The sequence below is a fragment of the Brassica napus genome, chromosome A6 (assembly GCF_020379485.1).
Source record: "Brassica napus cultivar Da-Ae chromosome A6, Da-Ae, whole genome shotgun sequence".
Classification (NCBI taxonomy): Eukaryota; Viridiplantae; Streptophyta; class Magnoliopsida; order Brassicales; family Brassicaceae; genus Brassica; species Brassica napus.
In genome coordinates, this window is record NC_063439.1 from 7,073,498 (window position 1) to 7,096,986 (window position 23,489).

General features: G+C 32.6%; 1 protein-coding gene and 2 pseudogenes across 1 annotated transcript; 2 read left to right on the forward strand and 1 right to left on the reverse strand.

Moving 5' to 3' along the window:
- The first annotated feature begins 2,909 nt into the window (after positions 1-2,909).
- On the forward strand, positions 2,910-5,930 carry LOC125610232 (histone-lysine N-methyltransferase, H3 lysine-9 specific SUVH7-like). Its single transcript, XM_048782412.1, has one exon. The coding sequence runs from the start codon at positions 3,417-3,419 to the stop codon at positions 5,640-5,642; it is 2,226 nt and encodes a 741-aa protein (XP_048638369.1). The 5' UTR covers positions 2,910-3,416; the 3' UTR covers positions 5,643-5,930.
- A 7,121-nt stretch (positions 5,931-13,051) lies between these two features.
- On the forward strand, positions 13,052-15,962 carry LOC125610233 (annotated as a pseudogene).
- A 4,553-nt stretch (positions 15,963-20,515) lies between these two features.
- LOC125610237 lies at positions 20,516-22,109 on the reverse strand (annotated as a pseudogene).
- Between the last annotated feature and the right edge of the window lie 1,380 nt (positions 22,110-23,489).

Consider the following 23,489-nt stretch of genomic DNA (forward strand, 5'->3'; position numbering starts at 1 on the left):
TGTATATAGAATCTATATATAATTCTAGTGTAATAAAGAAAGAACATTATTTTTTTGTAACTTCAAAAAGATACATTATTACAATTTAAAATGAATCAAAATTGAAGAAAATGGTAATTAAATATTTGTAAATCTAATTGTTTAGTTGGATTCTCATGAAAAAAAAATCGATTGGTTAAACAAATGTTTCAAAATTTGTTGTGGTATTGTTTTGTCTATAAATTATAAAATTTATTGAATTAATATATTTAATTATTGCATCCTTAAATAATATTTTATTAAGACATTAGAAAAATATGTTTTGAGTTGTTTTGTCAAATTGTACAAAAATCTATGCTTTTTCATATTTGTAACTTCAAAAAGATACATTATGATAATTTGAAATTAATCAAAATTGAATAAAATGGTAATTAAATATTTGTAAATCTAATTATTTTTTTATCTTGTTTAGTTGGATTCTCATGAAAAAAAATCGATAGGTTAAACAAATGTTTCAAAATTTGTTGTGTTATTGTTTTGTCTATAAATTACAAAATTTATTGAATTAATATATTTAATTATTGCACCCTTAAATAATATTTTATTAAGACATTAGAGAAGTATGTTATGAGTTGTTTTGTCAAAATTTTACAAAAATCTATGTTTTTTCATATTTGTCACGAAAATTTATATGTTATACTTACTTTTACAAAATTCTTAACTTTGTCACGAAAACAAAAATCTATGCTTTTTCATACTTGTCAACGTTCTCACACTTTCTAAGAATATATTAGCTTAGTCACTTACTTATTTTTGTTTTACAAAATAAAGTATCGGAGTCTTGAAAGTTGAATTCGTATTATTGTAAATGTACATAAGAGTTTGTGATTATATACTTAGTGGTTCTTGTATATGTGTCCAAGAAAGTTTCAATGGCTTAGTGGTAACTGTCTTATATATATATCATACTAACCCGGGTTCGATTCTCACCTTCGCATTGTTTTTTTATTTTTTACGAAAAAAATGAGATGACATGGCAATTTCGGGTTCTCTGATTGGTTGATTTTTCTATCCTATGTGGATACCCTCTCCATGGCTTATATCCCCTTTTAGTATAGTATAGATTTCGTAAACGATGTAACTGACAAGATGTTGTCATTTGTGGTTTACTTTTTGTTACCGTGGACTTGAGTGTAAAATTAAATAGGAAAGGTAATGATAATAACCAAAATCCTTTACACGCCTTTGCTTGGAATGTGTTTTTTTAATCTCAAACTTACATTAAACATATATACAATTATACGAAATATTGTGACAAAAAAATACAATTATACGAAATAATTCTTAGCTTGAAGCTTTATTTTAAGTTGTCTATGAGTTCGCCAAAACTAATCTGATAGAGAAACCAATGTAAAGAGGAATTGTGTACATAAATACTATAAGCGATAAAAAATAATAATGTGCTTATAATAAGACTTCTGAAATTCTTGGTAATATTTAAAAATTAAATGATACACTAGCATATATGGTTTGTTAAAAAGATATACATCATTAGCTAATCCATTTTTATTACATATAAACACTTGCCAAATACCAATATTTGAATGAGAATTGTATATCTAATTTATTAATTTAGGAATTTTTTTCACCTATTGTTTACCTTTTGTCATTTAAGTTTTGGACATTATCAAAAATGTTACAGTCTAATTACACACTATCATCAGAACTATTTAGACTAAACCAACGTGGTAACATAAAACTAAACTAACACCATATTAAATATATATTCGGTTATCTACTATTTTAGAAAGCAAAGGACATATTCATATTGTATAAATACGAGAAAATTTAAATAATGGTGATGTGAAAACAAGAGGAAATATTCTTCTTTTGGTTACTTTCAAAAATTCCATATCCTTATTCAAATCCAAGCGTTCGAATTGAACTCGAATTTTTTTCAGATTCCCAACATTTTTATATAAACCAAACTAAAAACTGAAATAACTAAAACAAATCCAAACCCAAATTCATATATAACCGAACAGTTCTTATATTTCATGAATCAAAAATTAAAAACCATAATTGAATCAAAACCAAACTGAAAATCAAAAAATACAATCTGAAAGAGAACCGAAGCGCCTAAACATAATATTAGCGAACAAACATAAATAATTACACGCTTTCAAAGCGCGGGTACTATCCTAGTTATTGTTTAAAATGGAAGAAAAAGATTTTTTATGTTCAAGTCAAAATGTTTTAAGGCAAAACTGGAAATGCCATTAATGGCTATTATTTGATTCATTGAATAATACAAAAAAAATCTAAGCCTGTTTATGATTCAAAATCTAAGACGGTTAAGATGAATTAAGCTAGATCTAAAGGCTCTTATTCTTCTTGTAGACAACACCATATCATGTTGAAATCCTTATAAATAGAGGCTCTCTCTTATGCTGTTCGTCACTACCAATTATCAATAATCAGTATATTTGTTACTTCAACATATTCTATCAGTATAGTTTTTCCTGTATCTCCATTCACCGATCTCTCTTGTTTCTTCTTTTCTTTTGAAAGCTGAGCTACTTCTCATCATTTCTTGTCTTTCAAATGTACGTGTTGATTTGTTACTTTTCTCTTTAATACATAGTTCATGTTGAACTTGTTATATAATTTACTTATCTTTTTTTGTTTATTTTATGTGTATTTATTTTTGGTGATGTTATCACTGGGACTATATTTTGTAAAATATGATTTAATTCAATTTTCATATTAATTTTCTCATATCTCTATATTTTAGTTTCAATAATCATCCTACCATTGACTATCCTTTATTTTTAAGAAAATAAAAAGTAAAATGAAAGGACTATCGTTAATACATGTGTTCACTATAACTCAGATCTGAATATGTTGGTATGTAGTTTAGTAATTATTATGCGGTTCAAATATTGTGAACATAAGATCGAACATTGAACTTGTTCTGTTTTTTTCAGGTTGACCCTAACGATCAGTTCTAGTCTTTTATTCTTGAAGTTCTGAGATTGAAAACAATAAAATAAAGACTTGATAAAAAAATAAGACAAAATAAGAAAAATATGAGATTTTTTTTAGAAAAATATTTTTTTAATAAAAGAGAAGTTAATTGAAATTGTACTTTTCTCAAAAAGTAAATTTGATGTTTGTGTTATGATTTATATATGTACTGCTATTTGTTTTGATGATATTTTCTCTAAGCATTTATCACTGAGATTAGAATAAAAAAGAGTTTGTGGTTTTTTTGTCTTAGATTAATTAAGTTCTTAACTTTTTTATTTGATGTTCTTTTTTACGTATGCGTAATTTCTCATATGCATCTACTGTTACTTATTATATCTTTGGCTTGCTTAATGATTATGAACTTTTGATCATTATTTCTTTTTCTTAATGCAGGACTTACTTTTGCAATGGATGAGTCTACTCCAATCGAAGCTACACCGTTCAGCTATCTAATCCCGAGCTTTGCTGACGATGATGACAATCTGATGGAGAACATCACATCACCAACTTTCCAAGGGGTTACACCACTTCAAACCGTTGATGATGAGACCCCTTACACAACACCACCCGCTAATGAGGAAAACTACAACACACCACCCTCTCAACCTCTATTACTGGCCACACCACTCAGCTCCGCTTCACCATCTGATGAATCCAACACTGCTCCTGTCGATCCCAACATGGGTCCTATCAAAAGAGGACGAGGCCGACCAAAAGGTTCAAAGAATTCAAAGCCGTCCAAGAAGAAGATGGAAACCTCTCATGATCCCAACAATGAAGTGGTTGTATCTGGTCACAATGACGAAACTCACAACACATCATTCTCCCCTCATCCTCCTCTAGTGGCCACAGATCTTCAAGCTATTGTACCATACGATGACTCCAACCACGACTCTTTGGCTGATGATGATGCTGCTCCGAGTAGCGATCCTCTTAAAAGAGGACGGGGCCGACCAAAGGGTTCGAAGAGCGCCAAGACGCCTGTGAAGAAGCTGAAACCCCATAATCCCGACGAGAAAATGGTAATATTTTGTCCGAGTTTTGACTCGATGATAACCGAAGAGGTGAAAGAAAATGGGAATGAAGAGCTGGTGGACTCCGTTCGGATGCGTTTCAACGCCGTTTGTCGTCACTTAGGCCACGTAAGCTGCGAGAAAGCTGTGGTCACAACTGCCTTCAGTAGGTTTACCAATCTGGGTGTCAGGACTAACAAGAAGAAGAGAATCGGTCCGGTTCCGGGGGTACAACCAGGAGATATATTCTACTTCTGGGGAGAGATGTGTTTGGTTGGACTTCACACTCAGATGCCTGCTGGTATCGACTATCTACTAGCAAAAGATGGTGCAGCAGAAGGCTTAACAACAAGTGTCATTACATCAGTAGGACATTACAACGACAAAACGGACGAGCTTCATTTTTTGGTATACACCGGGCAAGGAGGAACGTGTAAGGATGGTAAACCTAGAGATCAAGAGCTTACAAGAGGAAACCTAGCGTTGATCGCAAGTCAGAAAAGAGGAAATGAAGTTAGAGTGATTAGAGGTATAGTAGATCCGCGCGATGAAAAAAGGAAAGTATATATCTACGATGGTCTCTATGTGGTAACCTATTATTGGATAGAGAAAGGGACCACCGGCTTTGATGAATTCAAGTTTAATCTTGTGAGACAACAAGACCAGCCTTCTGGTTTCGCCACGTGGAAGTTAGCTGAAGAATTGATGAAGTGTGGTTCGAGTAATTTGTTGAGGAAGGGTTTTGTGTTTGGAGATATTTCTCTTGGATTGGAGGCGTTACCAGTTCCGATCGTGAACGAGGTCGATGAGAACGACAAGGAGTGGCCTCTAGACTTCAACTACAGAGTCTCTTCGAAAAATTTAAGCATGATGATAGTTCCAAACCATCAATCTACTGGATGCAACAACACTTGTAAAGGTGGTCAGTCATGTGGAGATCCGACATGTTCTTGTATTCAAAGAAACGGCGGCGACTTACCGTATGATAACCACATTTTACTATATCGCAAACCGATGATCTACGAATGCAGCGACCTTTGTGCTTGCCCCGAGGACTGCAAGAGCAGGCTAACTCAAAGCGGTTTGAAACTCCGGTTGGAAGTGTTTAAGACGAAGAGCTGTGGTTGGGGGTTGCGTTCGTGGGAGCCCATACGAGCCGGGACTTTTATCTGCGAGTTGGTTGGCACAGCTAAGGGAAGAGATGAGATTGAAGAAGACGACGAGTACATCTTCGACACCTCTCGAGTTTACAAAACGTTTAGGTGGAACTACGAACCGGAACTTGTGGGTGAAGACTGTTGGGAAGAAGTCTCTGAAGTTTATAAACTTCGGTCGGAAATCTTGGTTAGTGCGAGAGCGTTTGGTAACGTTAGTCGGTTCATGAACCATAGCTGCTTGGCTAATGTTATGTGGCAGCCTGTTGAGTATGAAACGGATGGCCAACCTTTGGTTAATATTGTCTTTTTTGCAAAGAGACATATATCTCCGTTGACAGAGTTGAGATACGATTATGGAATGTCTTATGATACTGGAGAGATCGATGAAGGTGGAAGCAAGGTTTTTACAGGTAAAAGGGCTTGCTTGTGTGGTTCGGAAAATTGTCGTGGTTCTTTTGAGTGAGGTTGAACATTTTTATTATTACTGTTGTTGTCTTTTCTTTTCTGTTGTTTTGATTATTGTGGTCTTGTGTTTCCTTTTAATCATTCAGAATAAAAAACTTATTTAAGTTTTTAATCATATTGTATGTTATTTCATTATTAGTTAGATTTGTATCATAAGAAATCCAATTCATGTTTAAGTTAAGCCAATTAATATAAGTCATTTCTAGTCTTTTATTCTTCAAGTTTTGAGATTGAAAAGATAAATAAGACTTGATAAAAAGATAAATAAGAAAAGAAGATCCTTTTATAAAAATAGACTTGATACAAAAGACAAAATAAGAAAAAAATAATATTTTTTTCAGAAACATATTATTTTTATAAAAAAGAAGTTTATTGAAATTGTAATTTTCTCAAAAAGTAAATTTGATGTTTGTGTTATCATTTTATATATGTAGTGCTATTTGTTTTGATAATATTTTGTCTAAGCATTTATCACTAAGATTAGAATAAAAAAGAGATTTAGTAGTTGTTTTAGTCTTAGATATGATTCACGATAGTTCTTTTGAGTGAGGTTGAATTTCTTCTTCTTATTGTTGTTGTCTTTTTCTTTTTTGTTGCTGTTTTGATTATTATGGTCTTGTGTTTTCTTTTAATCATTAAGAATAAAAAAACTTATTTAAGTTTTTAATCATATTGTTTACTTACGTTATTTCATTATCAGTTAGATTTGTATCATAAGAAATCCAAATCATGTTTAAGTTATGCCAATTAATATAAGTTATTTCTATTATTTTATTCTTCAAGTTTTGAGATTGAAAAGATAATAGGATTTGACAAAAAAGACAAAATAAGAAAGAAAATAAAATTATTTTAGAAAAAAAAATTTATAAAAAAAAAATTATTGAAATTGTAATTTTATAAAAAAGGAAATTTGATGTTTGGGTTATAATTTTATATATGTAGTGCTATTTGTTTTGATAATAGTTCTCTAAGCATTTATCACTAAGATTAGAATAAAAAGAAGATTTAGTGATTGTTTTAGTCTTAGATATGATTCACTATTGACTTCAGAACATTAATAGTTATAGTTATATGCAAGGTTATTTAGTTGATTTTTTATTTGATAGTCTTGTGTTTTTCTCAAGCTAACAATTAAACTCGTCATGTGACGTATTTCTCAAGTTTACAAAAACTTTAGGTGGAACTATGAACCGGAACTTGTGGGTGAAGACTGTTGGGACGAAGCCTCTGAAGTTTATAAACTTCGGTCGGAAATCTTAGTCAGTGCGAGAGCGATTGGTAATGTTAGTCAGTTATGAACCATAGCTGCTCGGCTAACGTTATGTGGCAGTCTGTTGAGTTTGAAAAGGATGGCCAACCAACCTTCAGTTTGTATTGCATTTTTTGCAAAAAGGCATATACCTCCGTTGACAGAGTTGAGGGATGATTATGGAATGTATTATGATACTGGAGAGGTTGATGAAGATCGAAGCATGGTTTTTAGAGGTAAAATGGGTTTGCTTATGTGGTTCAGGAAACTGTCATATTTATTTTGAGTGAAGTTGAATTTCTTATTATTATTTTTGTTGTTGTCTATTTCTTTTTGTTGTTGTTGTTTTCATTATTATGGTCATTTGTTTCTTTTTAATCATTAAGAATAAAAACTTAATTAAGTATTTAATCATATTTTCTACTTATGTTATTTCATTATCAGCAAGATTTATATCATAAGAAATCTAAATCTTGTTTAAGTTAAGCTTATTAATATAAGTCATTTCTAATCTTTTATTCTTCAAGTTTTGAGATTGAAAAAAAAAATAAGACTTCATAATAAAAAGACAAAATGAGAAAAAAAATTAGATTTTTTTTTTTAGAAAAATAGACTTGATAAAAAGGCAAAATAAGAAAAAAATAAGATTTTTATAGAAAAATATTTTTTTTATAAGAAAAAGAAGTTTATTGAAATTGTATTTTTCTCAAAAATTAAATTTGATGTTTGTGTTATGATTTTATATATGTAGTGTTATTTGTTTTGATAATATTTTCTCTAATCATTTATCACTGATATTAGAATAAAAAGGAGATTTAGTGGTTGTTTTAGTCTTGGAAATGATTCACGATTGACTTTAAACAATAATAGTTACAGTTATATGGAAGGTTAATTAATGAGTTTTTTTTATATGATAGTCTTTTTTTTTCTCAATCTAACAATTCAAATAAAACTCGTCATGTCAGGTACTTCTCGAGTTTACAAAAAATTTAGGTTGAGCTATGAACCGGAAGTTGTGGGTGAAGACTGTTGGGACGAAGTCTCTGAAGTTTATAAACTTCGGTCGGAAATCTTGGTCAGTGCGAGAGCGATTGGTAATGTTAGTGGGTTCATGAACCATAGCTGCTCGGCTAACGTTATGTGGCAGCCTGTTGAGTTTGAAAAGGATGGCCAACCTTTGGTTCGTATTGCGTTTTTTGCAAAGAGGCATATACCTCCGTTGACAGAGATGAGGTATGATTATGTAATGTCTTATGTACTGGAGAGGTTGATGAAGATGGAAGCATGATATTTAGAGGTAAAAGGGTTTGCTTATGTGGTTCGGGAAATTGTCATGGTTCTTTTGAGTGAGGTTGAATTTCTTATTATTATTGTTGAAGTTTTTTTCTTTTTTTGTTGCTGTTTTGATTATTATGGTCTTGTGTTTCCTTTTAATCATTAAGAATAAAAAACTTTTTAAGTATTTAATCATATTGTTTACTTACGTTTTTTCATTATTAGTTAGATTGGTATCTTAAGAAATCCTAATCATGTTTAAGTTATGTCAATTAATTTAATTCTTTTCTAGTCTTTTGTTCTTCAATTTTTGAGATTGAAAAGATAATAGGACTTGATAAAAAGACAAAATAAGAAGAAAAAGAAAATTTTAGAAAACTAAACTTGATAAAAAGACAAAATAAGAAAAAAGAAGATTTTTCTAGAAAAATATTTTTTTTTATAAAAAGAAAAAGATTATTGAAATCGTAAATTTCTAAAAAAGGAAATTTGATGTTTGGGTTATAATTTTATATATGTAGTGATATTTATTTTGATTTTATTTCTCTAAGCATTTATCATTGAGATTAAAATAAAAAAAAGAGATTTAGTGGTTGTTTAAGTTTTAGATATAATTCACGATTGACATCAGAACATTAATAGTTATAGTTATATGCAAGGTTATTTAGTTGATTCTTTTATATGATAGTCTTGTGTTTTTCTCAAGCTAACAATTAAACTCGTCATGTCAAATACTTCTCGAGTTTCCAAAAACTTTAGGTGGAACTATGAACCGGAACTTGTGAGTGAAGACTGTTGGGACGAAGCCTCTGAAGTTTATAAACTTCGGTCGGAAATCTTAGTCAGTGCAAGAGCAATTGATAATGTTAGTCGGTTATGAACCATAGCTGCTCGGCTAACATTATGTGGCAGCATGTTGAGTTTGAAAAGGATGGCCAACCAACCTTTGGTTTGTATTGCATTTTTTTCAAAAAGGCATATACCTCTATTGAAAGAGTTGAGGTATGATTATGGAATGTCTAATGATACTGGAGAGGTTGATGAAGATGGAAGCAGGGTTTTTAGAGGTAAAACGGTTTGCTTATGTGGTTCGGGAAACTGTCATGGTTCTTTTGAGTGAGGTTGAATTTCTTATTATTATTGTTGTCGTTTTTTTGGTTGTTTTTTGATTATTATAGTCGTGTGTTTTCTTTTAATCATTAAGAATAAAAACTTATTTAAATATTTTATCATATTTTTTACTTATGTTATTTCATTATCAGTTAGATTTGTATCATAAAAAATCTAAATCATGTTTAAGTTAAGTCAATTAATATAAGTCATTTCTAGTTTTTTATTCTTCAAATTTTGAGATTGAAAAGAAAAATAGGACTTGATAATAAATAGAAAAAATGAGAAAAAAGAAGATTTTTTTATAGAAAAAGTAGACTTGATAAAAAGACAAAATAAGAAAAAAAATAAGACTTTTTGTAGGAATTTTTTTTATATAAAAGAGAAGTTTATTGAAATTGTAATTTTCTCAAAAATTAAATTTGGTGTTTGTGTTATGATTTTATATATGTAGTGCTATTTGTTTTGATAATATTTTCTCTAAGCATTTATCACTGAGATTAGAATAAAAAGGAGATTTAGTGGTTGTTTTAGTTTTAGATATGATTCACGGTTGACTTCAGAACATTAATAGTCATAGTTATGTGATTGTTTAATGATTATGAACTTTTGATCATTATTTTTTTCTTAATGCAGTATTTACTTTTGCAGTTGATGGGTCTACTCCAATCGAAGCTACACCCTTCAGCTATCTAATCCCGAGCTTTGCTGACGATGATAACCATCAGATGGAGAACATCTCATCACCAACTTCTCAAGTGGTTACACCACTCCAAAGTCCAAACCGTTGTATAAGATGTAAGTGCAAATGGAGACACCACAATAATACTGCAGAAAGTAAATCGAGAGACAAAACACTACAAGCAAACACTTATGTTTTATTATAATCTCTTTTAAATAATCTATTACAAGATCTGCTTAATTCAGCTTTTACACGTCTAGTGTTAACACCCTAACACCTAAAAGATTCCTAAGCTACACCGCTTATGTCTCTCTTCCGTCAAGTACTTCAGCAACTGCTTCGGCACAACTAAGACCACACTCAAGAGCTTTTCTCTCTCAATAAAATCAACCTCTGTGTCTGTGTCTTTTCCCGACGACCCTTAGAGTTATTTTATCATTAACCCCCATGTTCTTGAAACCCTAGTCTCCAAGGCAACATGGATAAGAAAATCTTCCATAACATTAAGTGCAACTTTTTTTTTTGAATGCACTTATTCCTCTTTCTTTAAGTCATAAATTTGCTCCCCAAGTTTATTCCTCTTGCATTTTCTCCAAGATATTCCTTTGCTCTCCAAATCTCCACGAGTGCAGTTCAGCATCTTGACTCCACATGGTCTTCACCATTCAACATGTCATCTGCGTCAGCAACTACTTCAACGACTACTTCAGGGCAGACATCTTGCATTTTCATGAGATCCCTTACACAATAACACCTCCCATTTCTCAAGCCTCACCGCTTCAACCTGCTAATGACGAAAACTACAACACACCAACACCCTCTCACCCGGGGGCGAATCTAGAAATGTTTTTAATCGGGGGCACCATATTATAAACACAAAAAAAAAAATTTAATCTGGGGCAAACCAAACCCTTTAGCATCAACTGGGACATTGAACGCCCATCCATCCTCATGCTTCATCAATTTCGTAAGCAAATTGTGACATTTTTTGAAAATCTGAACCGTACCTTTTTCAACTCCACCTCCTGTAGACATTTCTTAAGGTTTCTCTAGGGTTTTTTTTAGCTCGGACGACTGTGAGTGAGGATCAGAAATTCTCCTCGGAAATAGTGAAGAAGGCCAACTGGAGTTAATTATAGAGTTTACTTTCCTTGTCTGTCGCAAATCATTGGTCTTGTTAGGCTTCTAAAGAGAATATAATTAACACGATGTTTTTGTTTTGCTTTGCGGGTTATCCTCTGAGTTTGTTCTAGTGTTCATCATGCGGTTTGCGGAACCTGAGGGTATTAGTCTTCTTTGGATTTGATACTCTTTCCATTGATGACAAATATTGACATGTTTATTGATCTCTTGAGGAGTTAAATGTTAAAATATTAATTCCATACAATGATTTATTCATCCAACTCCTTTTGAACTTCATCCAAATTGACCTACGTTAAGAAATTCATTTGAATGCTACATCTGGTCTACCAGTTGGATGACAAATTTTAGTTTGAATCCCAGCTACTTTATATATATATATATAGATGCATGAGTTTGCATTTTAGTAAAGACAATACGTGTGTTTTAGTATGCGTGCATTTCAGCATTAGCGGTTTAGCGCATGTGTTTGCGCTTGTACTTTTCGACAGCTTTTAAAAATTGTTTCTCCTGTAATACTTCTATATATCATGTACTGGTTGTATTTTTATAGAATGATTAATCTAATTGATTATTGTTATGTTAATTTTGTTTTTCGACATGCTTTGTTTCTCTTTATCAACGAAGAAAAAAAAAACAAATTCTTGTTGTGTTCTTGGCAAATTATTATCCATTATCTATCTCTCCAGCAATATGCGAGTATCAGTTTTACATTTGAAGCTGTTGGAAATTTTATTCTAAAATTTGTTGTATATACATATCAGATTTCAGAATATATATCTCTAGTGTACAACTTGTGCGTAAAAATGTGTATGGTTCGTGTAATGGCTTTCTTAAATAATTAACTAAGAATATGAGAGACCCTTCGAGATCAAAAAAAATATTATTAGGCTTGAGTGTATGTGTAACGTTAAAAACAATACCGTAATTGCATGTGTACAAACTCATGACTATGAAGAAAAAAGAATTGTAAATAGGTGCTTCAGATTATAGTACTGTACCACAAACTACTGCTTGGGATATTGAATTTTTCCATTATTCATGTTCTACGTTTCTATCTAAACGTTATTGCGTATAATGAATTTGCTAGATATGATACTGTACTAGTAATAACAACAAATTTCTCAAACATGTATGTGAAACATATTTTTTTTTAATTCAATGACTCAAAACAAAAGAACAGTCAGAAGTTTGGTAATTTTTTGAAAGTTTATCTTAAACCATTCAAATTTTGAAAGTTATATATAGATATATATTATATTATTCTTATTTAAAATGGAAGAAAAAGATTTTTTATGTTCAAGTCAAAAAGTTTTAAGGCAAAACTGGTAATACCATTAATGGCTATTATTAGATTCAATGAATAATACAAAAAAAATCTAAGGTTGTTTATGAGTCAAAATCTTAGACGGTTAAGATGAATTAAGCTAGATCTAAAGGCTCTTATTCTTCTTGTAGACAACACCCTATCATGTTGAAATCCTTTTAAATAGAGGCTCTCTCTTATGTTGTTCGTCACTACCAACTATCAATAATCAGTATATTTGTTACTTCAACATAGTCTATCAGTATAGTTTTTCCTGTTTCTCCATTCACCGATCTCTCTTGTTTCTTCTTTTCTTTTGAAAGCTGGGCTACTTCTCATTATTTCTTGTCTTTCAAAGGTACGTGTTAATATATAGTTCAATGTTGAACTTGTTATAGAATTTACATATCTCTTTTGTTTATTTTATGTGTATTTATTTTTGGTGATGTTATTGAGACTATATTTTGTAAGATACGATTAAATTCAATTTTCAGATTTTTTTTCTTATCACTATATTTTAATTTTAATAATCATCCTACCATTGACTATATATCCTTTATTGTTTAAGAAAATAAAAAGCAAAATGAAAGGACTATCGTTAATACATTGGTGTTCACTACAACTCAGATCTGAATATGTTGGTATGTAGTTTAGTAATTATTATGCGGTTCAAATATTGTGAAGATAAGATCGAACATTGAACTTGTTCTGTTTTTTCAGGTAGACCCTAACGATCATTTTCTAGTCTTTTATTCTTGAAGTTTTGAGATTGTAAAGAATAATAATATTTAATTAAAAAAAATAAGATTTTTTTTTGAAAAATATTAGTTTTTTATAAAAAATAAGTTTATTGAAATTGTACTTTTCTCAAAAAGTAAATTTGATGTTTGTGTTATGATTTTATATATGTACTGCTATTTGTTTTGATAATATTTCCTCTAAGCATTTGTCATTTAGATTAGAACAAAAATGAGATTTAGTGGTTGTTTTAATTAGTCTTAGATATGATTCACGATTGACTTCAAAATATTAATAGTTATAGTTATGCGGTTGTTTAATGATTATGCACTTTTGATCTTTTTTTTTCTTAATGCAGGACTTATTTTTACAATGGATGAGTCTACTCCAATCGAAGCTACACCGTTCAGCTATCTAATTCCAAGCTTTGCTGACGATGATAACCATCAGATGGAGAACATCCCATCACCAACTTATCAAGTGGTTACACCACTTCAAACCGTTGATGACGAGACCTCTTACACAACACCACCTCCCATTCCTCAAGCCTCACCGCTTCAGCCTGCTAATGAGGAAAACTACAACACACCAACACCCTATCAACCTCTATTACTGGCCACACCACTCAGCTTCGTTTCACCATCTGATGAATCCAACACTGCTGCTGTCGATCCCAACATGGGTCCTATCAAAAGAGGACGAGGCCGACCAAAAGGTTCAAAGAATTCAAAGCCGTCCAAGAAGAAGATGGAAACCTCTCATCTCAACAATGAAGTGGTTGTATCTGGTCACAATGATGAAACTCACAACACATCATTCTCCCCTCATCCTCCTCTAGTGGCCACAGATCTTCAAGCTATTGTACCATACGATGACTCCAACCACGACTCTTTGGCTGATGATGATGCTGCTCCGAGTAGCGATCCTATTAAAAGAGGACGGGGCCGACCAAAGGGTTCGAAGAGTGCCAAGACGCCTGTGAAGAAGCTGAAACCCCATAATCCCGACGAGAAAATGGTAATATTTTGTCCGAGTTTTGACTCGATGATAACCGAAGAGGAGAAAGAAAATGGGAATGAAGAGCTGGTGGACTCCGTTCGGATGCGATTCAACGCCGTTTGTCGTCGCTTAGGCCATGTAAGCTGCGAGAAAGCTGTGGTCACAACTGCCTTCAGTAGGTTTACCAATCTGGGTGTCAGGACTAACAAGAAGAAGAGAATCGGTCCGGTTCCGGGGGTACAACCAGGATATATATTCTACTTCTGGGGAGAGATGTGTTTGGTTGGACTTCACACTCAGATGCCTGCTGGTATCGACTATCTACTAGCGAAAGATGGTGAAGCAGAAGGCTTAACAACAAGTGTCGTTACATCAGTAGGACACTACAACGACAAAACGGACGAGCTTCATACTTTGGTATACACCGGGCAAGGAGGAACGTGTAAGGATGGTAAACCTAGAAATCAAGACCTTACAAGAGGAAACCTAGCGTTGGTCACAAGTCAGAAAAGAGGAAATGAAGTTAGAGTGATTAGAGGTGTAGAGGATCCGGGTGATAAAAAGGGAAAGTATATATCTACGATGGTCTCTATGTGGTAACCCATTATTGGATAGAGAAAGGGACCACCGGCTTTGATGAATTCAAGTTTAATCTCGTGAGAAAACAAGACCAGCTTTCTGGTTTCGCCACGTGGAAGTTAGCTGAAGAATTGATGAAGTGTGGTTCGAGTAATCGGTCCAGGAAGGGTTTTGTGTTTGAAGATATTGCTCTTGGATTGGAGGCGTTACCAGTTCCGATCGTGAACGAGATCGATGAGAACGACAAGGAGTGGCCTCTAGACTTCGACTACAGAGCCTCTTCAGAAAGTTTGAGTATAATGATCGTTCCGAACCATCAATCTACTGGATGCAAAACCACTTGTCAAGGTGGTCAGTCATGTGGAGATCCGATGTGTCTTTGTATTCAAAGAAACGGAGGCGAGTTACCGTATGATAACCGCATTTTACTATATCGTAAACCGATGATTTACGAATGCGGCGATTCCTGTTCTTGCCCCGCGGACTGCAAGAACAGGCTATCTCAAAGCGGTTTGAAACTCCGGTTGGAAGTGTTCAAGACGGAGAGCTGCGGTTGGGGGTTACGTTCGTGGGAGCCCATACGAGCCGGGACTTTTATCTGCAAGTTGGTTGGCACAGCTAAGGGAAGAGATGAGATTGAAGAAGACGACGAGTACGTCTTCGACACCTCTCGAGTTTACAAACGGTTTAGGTGGAACTACGAACCGGAACTTGTGGGTGAAGACTGTTGGGACGAAGTCTCTGAAGTTTATAAACTTCGGTCGGAAATATTGGTCAGTGCCAGAGCGTTTGGTAACGTTAGTCGGTTCATGAACCATAGCTGCTTGGCTAACGTTATGTGGCAGCCTGTTGAGTTTGAAAAGAATGGCCAACCTTTGGTTCGTATTGCCTTTTTTGCAAAGAGACATATACCTCCGTTGACAGAGTTGAGATACGATTATGGAATGTCTTATGATACTGGAGAGGTTGATGAAGGTGGAAGCAGGGTTTTTACAGGTAAAAGGGCTTGCTTGTGTGGTTCGGAAAATTGTCATGGTTCTTTTGAGTGAGGTTGAACATTTTTATTATTATTGTTGTTGTCTTTTTATCTGTTTTTTTGATTATTGTGGTCTTGTGTTTCCTTTTAATCCTTAAGAATAAAAAACTTACTTAAGTTTTCACTACAAAAAACGAGGTCTGTAGCATCACTTATTTTAAACTTTTATATCACTTGTTGAATGACACAAATGTATTACCATCACTTAAATAATTGATTCCGATAGTGGCGATGCAATATAAGGCATCGGTTATAGTAACTGATGGTTATACTTCTATCAATTATAGTAAATGATACTATAATGCATCCCTTATCATAACTGATATAAATATTTGTGACGCTTAGCATAAATGATTTAATTATGTGCATCGATTATTTTAAACGTTGTAAGTACTTGCGTCAGGTTTTTTAGATGATGCATTGTTATTTCATTATCTGTTAGATTTGTATCATAAGAAATCCAAATCATGTTTAAGTTAAACCAATTAATATAAATCATTTCTAGTCTTTTATCCTTCAAGTTTTGAGATTGAAAAGAAAAATAAGACTTGATAAAAAGAAAAAAAAAAAAAAATAAGATCTTTTAAGAAAAATAGACGAAACAAAAGACAAAATAAGAAAAAAAATATTTTTTCAGAAAAATATTATTTCGAAAAAAGAAGTTTATTGAAATTGTAATTTTCTCGAAAAAAGTAAATTTGATGTTTGTGTTATGATTTTATATATGTAGTGCTATTCGTTTTGATAATAGTTTGTCTAAGCATTTATCACTGAGATTAGAATAAAAAGAGATTTAGTGGTTGTTTTAGTTTTAGATATGATTCACGATTGACTTCAGAACATTAATAGTTATAGTTATATGGAAGGTTAATTAGTTGATTTTTTATATTATAGTCTTGTGTTTTTCTCAAGCAAACAATTAAACTCGTCATGTCTTGTACTTCTCGAGTTTACAAAAAATTTAGGTGGAACTATGAACCGGAACTTGTGGTTGAAGACTGTTGGGAAGAAGCCTCTTAAGTTTATAAACTTCGGTCGGAAATCTTAGTCAGTGCAAGAGCGATTGCTAATGTTAGTCGGTTATGAACCATAGCTGCTCGGCTAACGTTATGTGGCAGCCTGTTGAGTTTGAAAAGGATGGCCAACCTTTGGTTCGTATTGCGATTTTGCAAAGAGGCATATACCTCCGTTGGCAGAGTTGACGTATGATTATGGAATGTCTTATGATACTGAAGAGGTTGATGAAGATGGAAGCATGGGGTTTAGAGGTAAGAGGGTTTGCTTATGTGGTTCGGGAAACTATCTTGGTTCTTTTGAGTGAGGTTGAATTTCTTATTATTATTGTTGTTGTCTTTTATTTTTTGTTGTTGTTTTGATTATTATGGTCTTGTGTTTCCTTTTAATCATTAAGAATAAAAAACTTATTTAAGTATTTAATCATATTGTTTACTTACGTTATTTTATTAACAGTTAGATTTGTATCATAAGAAATCCAAATCATTTTTAAGTTAAGCCAATTAATATAAGTCATTTCTAGTCTTTTATTCTTCAAGCTTTGAGATTGAAAAGAAAAATAGGACTTGATAAAAAAAACACAAAATAAGAAAGAAAAAAATAATATTTCTTATAGAAAATTTGACTTGATAAAAAGACAAAATAACAAAGAAAAAAATAAGATTTTTTTAGAAAAATATTTGTTTATAATAAAAAAAGAAGATTATTGAAATTGTAATTTTCTTAAAACGTAAATTTGATGTTTGTGTTATAATTTTATATATGTAGTGCTATTTTTTTTGATAATATTTCTCTAAGCATTTATCGCTGAGATTAGAATAAAAGGGAGATTTAGTGGTTGTTTTAGTCTCAGATATGATTCACGATTGACTTCACAACATTAATAGTTATAGTTATATGCAAGGTTAATTAGTTTATTTTTTATAGGATAGTCTTGTGTTTTTCTCAAGCTAACAACTCAAAAAGACTTGTTATGTCATGTACTTCTCGTGTTTACAAAAACTTTAGGTGGAACTGTGAACCGGAAGTTGTGGGTAAAGACTGTTGGGACGAAGTCTCTGAAGTTTATAAACTTAGGTCGGAAATCTTGGTCAGTGCGAGATCGATTGGTAACGTTAGTCGGTTCATGAACCATAGCTGCTCGGCTAACGCTATGTGGCAGCCTGTTGAGTTTGAAAAGAATGGCCAACCAACCTTCGCTTCATTTTACATTTTTTTGCAAAGAGGCATATACCTCCGTTGACAGAGTTGAGGTATGATTATGAAATGTCTTATGATACTGGAGAGGTTGATGAAGATGGAAGCAGGGTTTTTAGAGGTAAAAGGGTTTGCTTATGTGGTTCGGAAACTGTCATCGTTCTTCTGAGTGAGGTTGAATTTCTTATTATTATTGTTGTTGTCTTTTTATTTTTCTGTTGTTGTTTTGATTATTATGGTCTTGTGTTTCCTTTTAATCATTAAGAATAAAAAACTTATTTAAATATTTTATCATATTGTTTATTCATTATCAGTTAGATTTGTATCATAAAAAATCTAAATCATGTTTAAGTTAAGCCAATTAATAGAAGTCATTTCTAGTCTTTTATTTTTCAAGATTTGAGATTGAAAGAAAAATAGAACCTGATAATAAAAAGACAAAATGAGAAAACAATAAGATTTTTTTTTAGAAAAATAGACTTGATAAAAAGACAAAGTAAGAAAAAAAAATAAGATTTTTTGTAGGAAATTTTTTTTTATAAAAAAGAAGTTTATTGAAATTGTAATTTCCTCAAAAATTAAATTTGATGTTTGTGTTATGATCTAATATATGTAGTGCTACTTGTTTTGGTAATATTTTTCTAAACATTTATCACTGAGATTAGAATAAAGGGAGATTTAGTAGTTGTTTTAGTCTTAGATATGATTCACGATTGACTTTAGAGCATTAATAGTTATAGCTATGTGATTGTTTAATGATTATGAACTTTTGATCATTATTTTTTCTTAATTCAGGATTTACTTTTGCAATTGATGAGTCTACTCCAATCGAAGCTACACCCTTCAGCTATCTAATCCCGAGCTTTGCTGACGATGATAACCATCAGATGGAGAACATCTCATCACCAACTTCTCAAGTAGTACACCTCTCCAAAGTCCAAACCGTTGTATGAGATCCCTTACACAAAGACACCTCCCATTTCTCAAGCCTCACCGCTTCAACCTGCTAATGACGAAAACTACAACACACCAACGTCCTCTCACCCAGGGGCGAATCTAGAAAAGTTTTTAATTGGGGCACCAAATTATAAACACCAAAAAAATATTTTTTATGGGGGCACTTTTACATTTTTCTTCACTAAACTAATGATATTTAATAAATTAAATTAAACTATCAAAGAAAAAAATAAAAACGTGACCCCGTACCGCCGTACTTCCATCTGCCCCTGCTCTCACCTATATTAATGGCCACACCACTTAGTTTTGTTTCACCATCTGATGAATCCAACACTGTTGATGTCGATCCCAGCATAGGTCCCATCAAAAGAGGGCGAGGCAGATGTAATGGAATGTCTTACGATACTGGAGAGTTTGATGAGGATGGAAACATGATTTTTAGAGGTAAAAGGGTTTGCCTATGTAGTTTGGGGTTCTTTTGAGTGATGTTGAACTTTTTATCATTATTGTTGTCGTCTTTTTTCTGTTGTTTTGATTATTATGGTCTTGTGTTTCTTTTTAATTTATTAATAATAATAAAAAACTTATTTAAGTTTTGAAACATATTGTTTACTTATGTTATTTCATTATCAGTTAGATTTATATCATAAGAAATTCAAATCATGTTTAAGTTAATCCAATAGATGTATATTTTGTTGTGTCTCAATAAAAAGATGGATATTTTATTTTTAATTAAAGAGAAAAGTACTTATACTATTATTTCATTATTGGTTCCTGTGTTGTGATGGTTTTGGTTCAGAAAGGTATTTATTTTGGATTTGGTGTTACGTTTCAGTGTTGTCCTTGTGTGCCAGCTATGAACAAAGGATCCAAAAAAAGAGTATGGTATGGTAAAATCTACGTAAACTGGAAACTATTCTTGTGGAGGTGGACAATTTGACTTCTCAGGTACTTTATGCTAGTTTTTAAAGGCCTATCAGAGTTCTTCTCCATGTTTCCTTGGGATGTGTTTTGGTGATTTAAAGGATGTAAGAGTGAGTGCAAGAAAATGGGTTCTCTTGGTTTTCTTATGTTTGACAGGGTAAAGCTTCTTTGAGTTATCTGTAAGGGATGAACCGGAGGAAGGGATGGAAGATCAAGATGAGTTCTTCATCGAAGACTTTGATGCTGCTCCATTTGTACGACATGACATTTCGTGAAGACCCCTCAGATTTTGACGACAATTTGCTTTATGCAGCTCGTGATAGGATTAGGCAGCTCAGATCATTCAAGGTCCTCTCTCTCTCTCTCTCTCTCTCTCTCTCTCTCTCTCTCTTACTCTCTTATGTTTCTTGTTTACCATAATCATCAGACAAAAGATAATGGATGCTTTAACTTCGTAAAGCATAAGATAGAAGGAATATGAGCAGCTTGCAATATGGTTTGGAGATGCAGACATGGGTGTTGATGTGACGAACAGTAAGAAACATGCGACAACATCTCCGGACCCTAAAAACTCAGGGTCAAACCTGCCATTTGCATCAGACGATTGAGACACCTTCTATGCAGGCTTGACTGTCATGTGATGCTTTAAAGTTTGAACAATATGATACCAAGAACCAATCTGTTTCTTCTAATATGAAAAACATTAAATTCTTCTTAATGCCCCTTCTAGTTTCCTTTACTGCTCTAAACAATTGATTTGTTCCACTTAAGACGCAGGGAACAAGCATGTTGATTAGAGGAAGACATCTACAGTTCATTCTTCTGTACAGTAAAACATCCTAATACAGAAAACAATCCAATTGGGGCAAAGTCATCGACTTAGAAAATAACATGACGGCTCTGATTCTAAAGCTAAACACTATCTTGACTTGTCAGCTCTAATTACCAGTATCTGATCCACGTCCAGAGGAGCTGTCACTGTCAGAATCTGCAGAACAAAAAAGAAGATTGATGTGAGTAGTGATGCTGATAAAGGTGTGATAAAAAGAGCTGACACAGAGTTTCAACATTTACCACTAGAGCTAGATCCCGAGTCACTGCTGGAACTGTTAGAACTACTTGATCCACCTGCCTTGTTTTCTTGCCGAACAGGAGAAGAAGACATGCGAATAGCTTTCCCTGGTTAGAAATAATCATTTGTTATTCCTTTGTTGTGTGTAAATAAATACTAATTAATAACATCCGAATTTGGTATGAGCTAGTGACCTAAAACCTTACCTGATTCAGTAACTCTCGATCTTTCGGTGCCAGTTGCCTGAAACAATGATAATGAGCCAAAATCAATAAAGACCTGAAATAAATAACATTTGGCTATGGAAAGAAATCTTTACCGGTTCTTGGATAATGTTGTGAGCAGATTCAGCATCTCTTTCTGAACCAAAACCCTGATCCTCCTCCTTTTTATTGCTCAAGTTCTCCTTATACCCAGTCACTAAACTATAAAGCTCCCAAAGCGTTTGGATGTCAAGACTGTCAATATCCAGCTCAATCTCATCATCCTGTTGAGAGAGCTCCGGATTACTCTTCTTCACAATCTGAACAACTGTCTCTAGTTTATCATAAGGCAAGTCCTGAAGCTCTTCACTGAGTCTCCGTTTCTCATCCATCTTCAGGTCCCTAACATCAACAGGCGCCTCCTCATCTCCTTCAGGCTTCTCGAGGGCAGCAGTGACGATTTCAGGTTCCAACGGTGTTGTCATAGATTCAGAAATCTACAAAGTCCTATCCTCAAGCACCGCAGGCCGAAGAGACGGAGGAAGGTGTAGGAGCTGGTAAATGCTCTACAACACTAGCCGGTTTGATCTCCCGGTGAAGATTATGATACTGCAGTTCGATAGGAACCCATTTCTCCTCAAACATGCTCAACAGAAACTTAGCCATACTATGCACCTCATGCCCAACAGGATTCCAAAAAATTGCATTGTTAAAAGTAAATTAAGTCTAACATCTTCAGCAAAATCCAACGGCGACTCATACAAACCTTCCCCTAGCTTAGCCTTCACTGTACCCAAATCCATAGGCTCCTTAACAATGGTGTGGTAATCATGCAAACCAAACCCTTTAGCATCAACTGGGACATTGAACACCCATCCATCCTCATGCTTCATCAATTGCGTAAGCAAATTGTGACATTTTTTTGAAAATCTGAACCGTACTTTTTTCACCTCCACCTCCTGTAGACATTTCTTAGGGTTTCTCTAGGGTTTTTTTAGCTCGGAGGACTGTGAGGGAGGATCAGAAATTCTCCTCGGAAATTGTGTAGAAGGCCAACTGGAGTTAATTATAGAGTTTACTTTCCTTGTCTGTTGCAAATCATTGGTCTTGTTAGGCTTCTAAAAAGAATATAATTAACACGATGTTTTTGTTTTGCTTTGCGGGTTATCCTCTGAGTTTGTTCTGGTGTTCATCATGCGGTTTGCGGAACCTGAGGGTATTAGTCTTCTTTGGATTTGATACTCTTTCCATTGATGACAAATATTGACATGTTTTTTGATCTCTTGATGAGGAGTTAAATTTTAAAATATTAATTCCATACAATGATTTATTCATCCAACTCCTTTTGAACTTCATCCAAATTGACCTACGTTAAGAAAATCATTTGAATGCTATATCTGGTCTACCAGTTGGATGACAAATTTTAGTTTGAATCCCAGCTAATATATATATAGATGCATGAGTTTGCATTTTAGTAAAGACAATACGTGTGTTTTAGTACGCGTGCATTTCAGCATCTTAGCGGCTTAGCGCATGTGTTTGCGCTTGTACTTCTCGACAGCTTTTAAAAATTGTTTCTCCTGTAATACTTCTATACTAGGTTAAGACCTGCGCCTTGCACGGGATGAACATTATATATATAAATTATTTTATATATTATATGTTTATAAAATATTATGAAATAATAAATATATATTGAATAATTAAAAATTCATTATCTACTACTAATATAATTAAATTGGTGCGAACATATAAATAAATTTTATAAATCGAAAAAATATTTTTTCTATTTGATATGATATATAATTAAATTTAAATGATATTAACATATATATGGTATATTTTAATATTAATATTTATTAGATGATGCTTTTTGCTCATATTTATTTTTTATCATTTGTATCTGCTATAGCAAAAAGTCTAAATTAGTGATAACAAAATTTTCACTGTGAGATTAATGGTTTAAGTAATTTATAATATTTTAAGAAATTAAGTTGTCAATATTTTTTCAAATTTTTTATCAAAAAATGTTCAAAGTAAATTTCAAAATTAAGATATTTATGTATTTTTATATGACATATAGTTTAATTTAAAATTATACATATATTTATATATATTTTATTTTTGATACTTATTAAATGAGACTTTCAACTTATATTATTTTTAAATTATTTGTATCATGTCATAACAAAAGTTTTAAATCATAGATCACAAAATTTGAATGTGAAACTTTTAACAGTTTTAGTAATTTATACTCATTATTAAAAATTCAAAATATAATATATAAATATTTTTTTAAAATTTTTATTATATGGTTAGTATGATTGTTTATTTTATTTTAATAGCTTAAAATTAAACAAATAT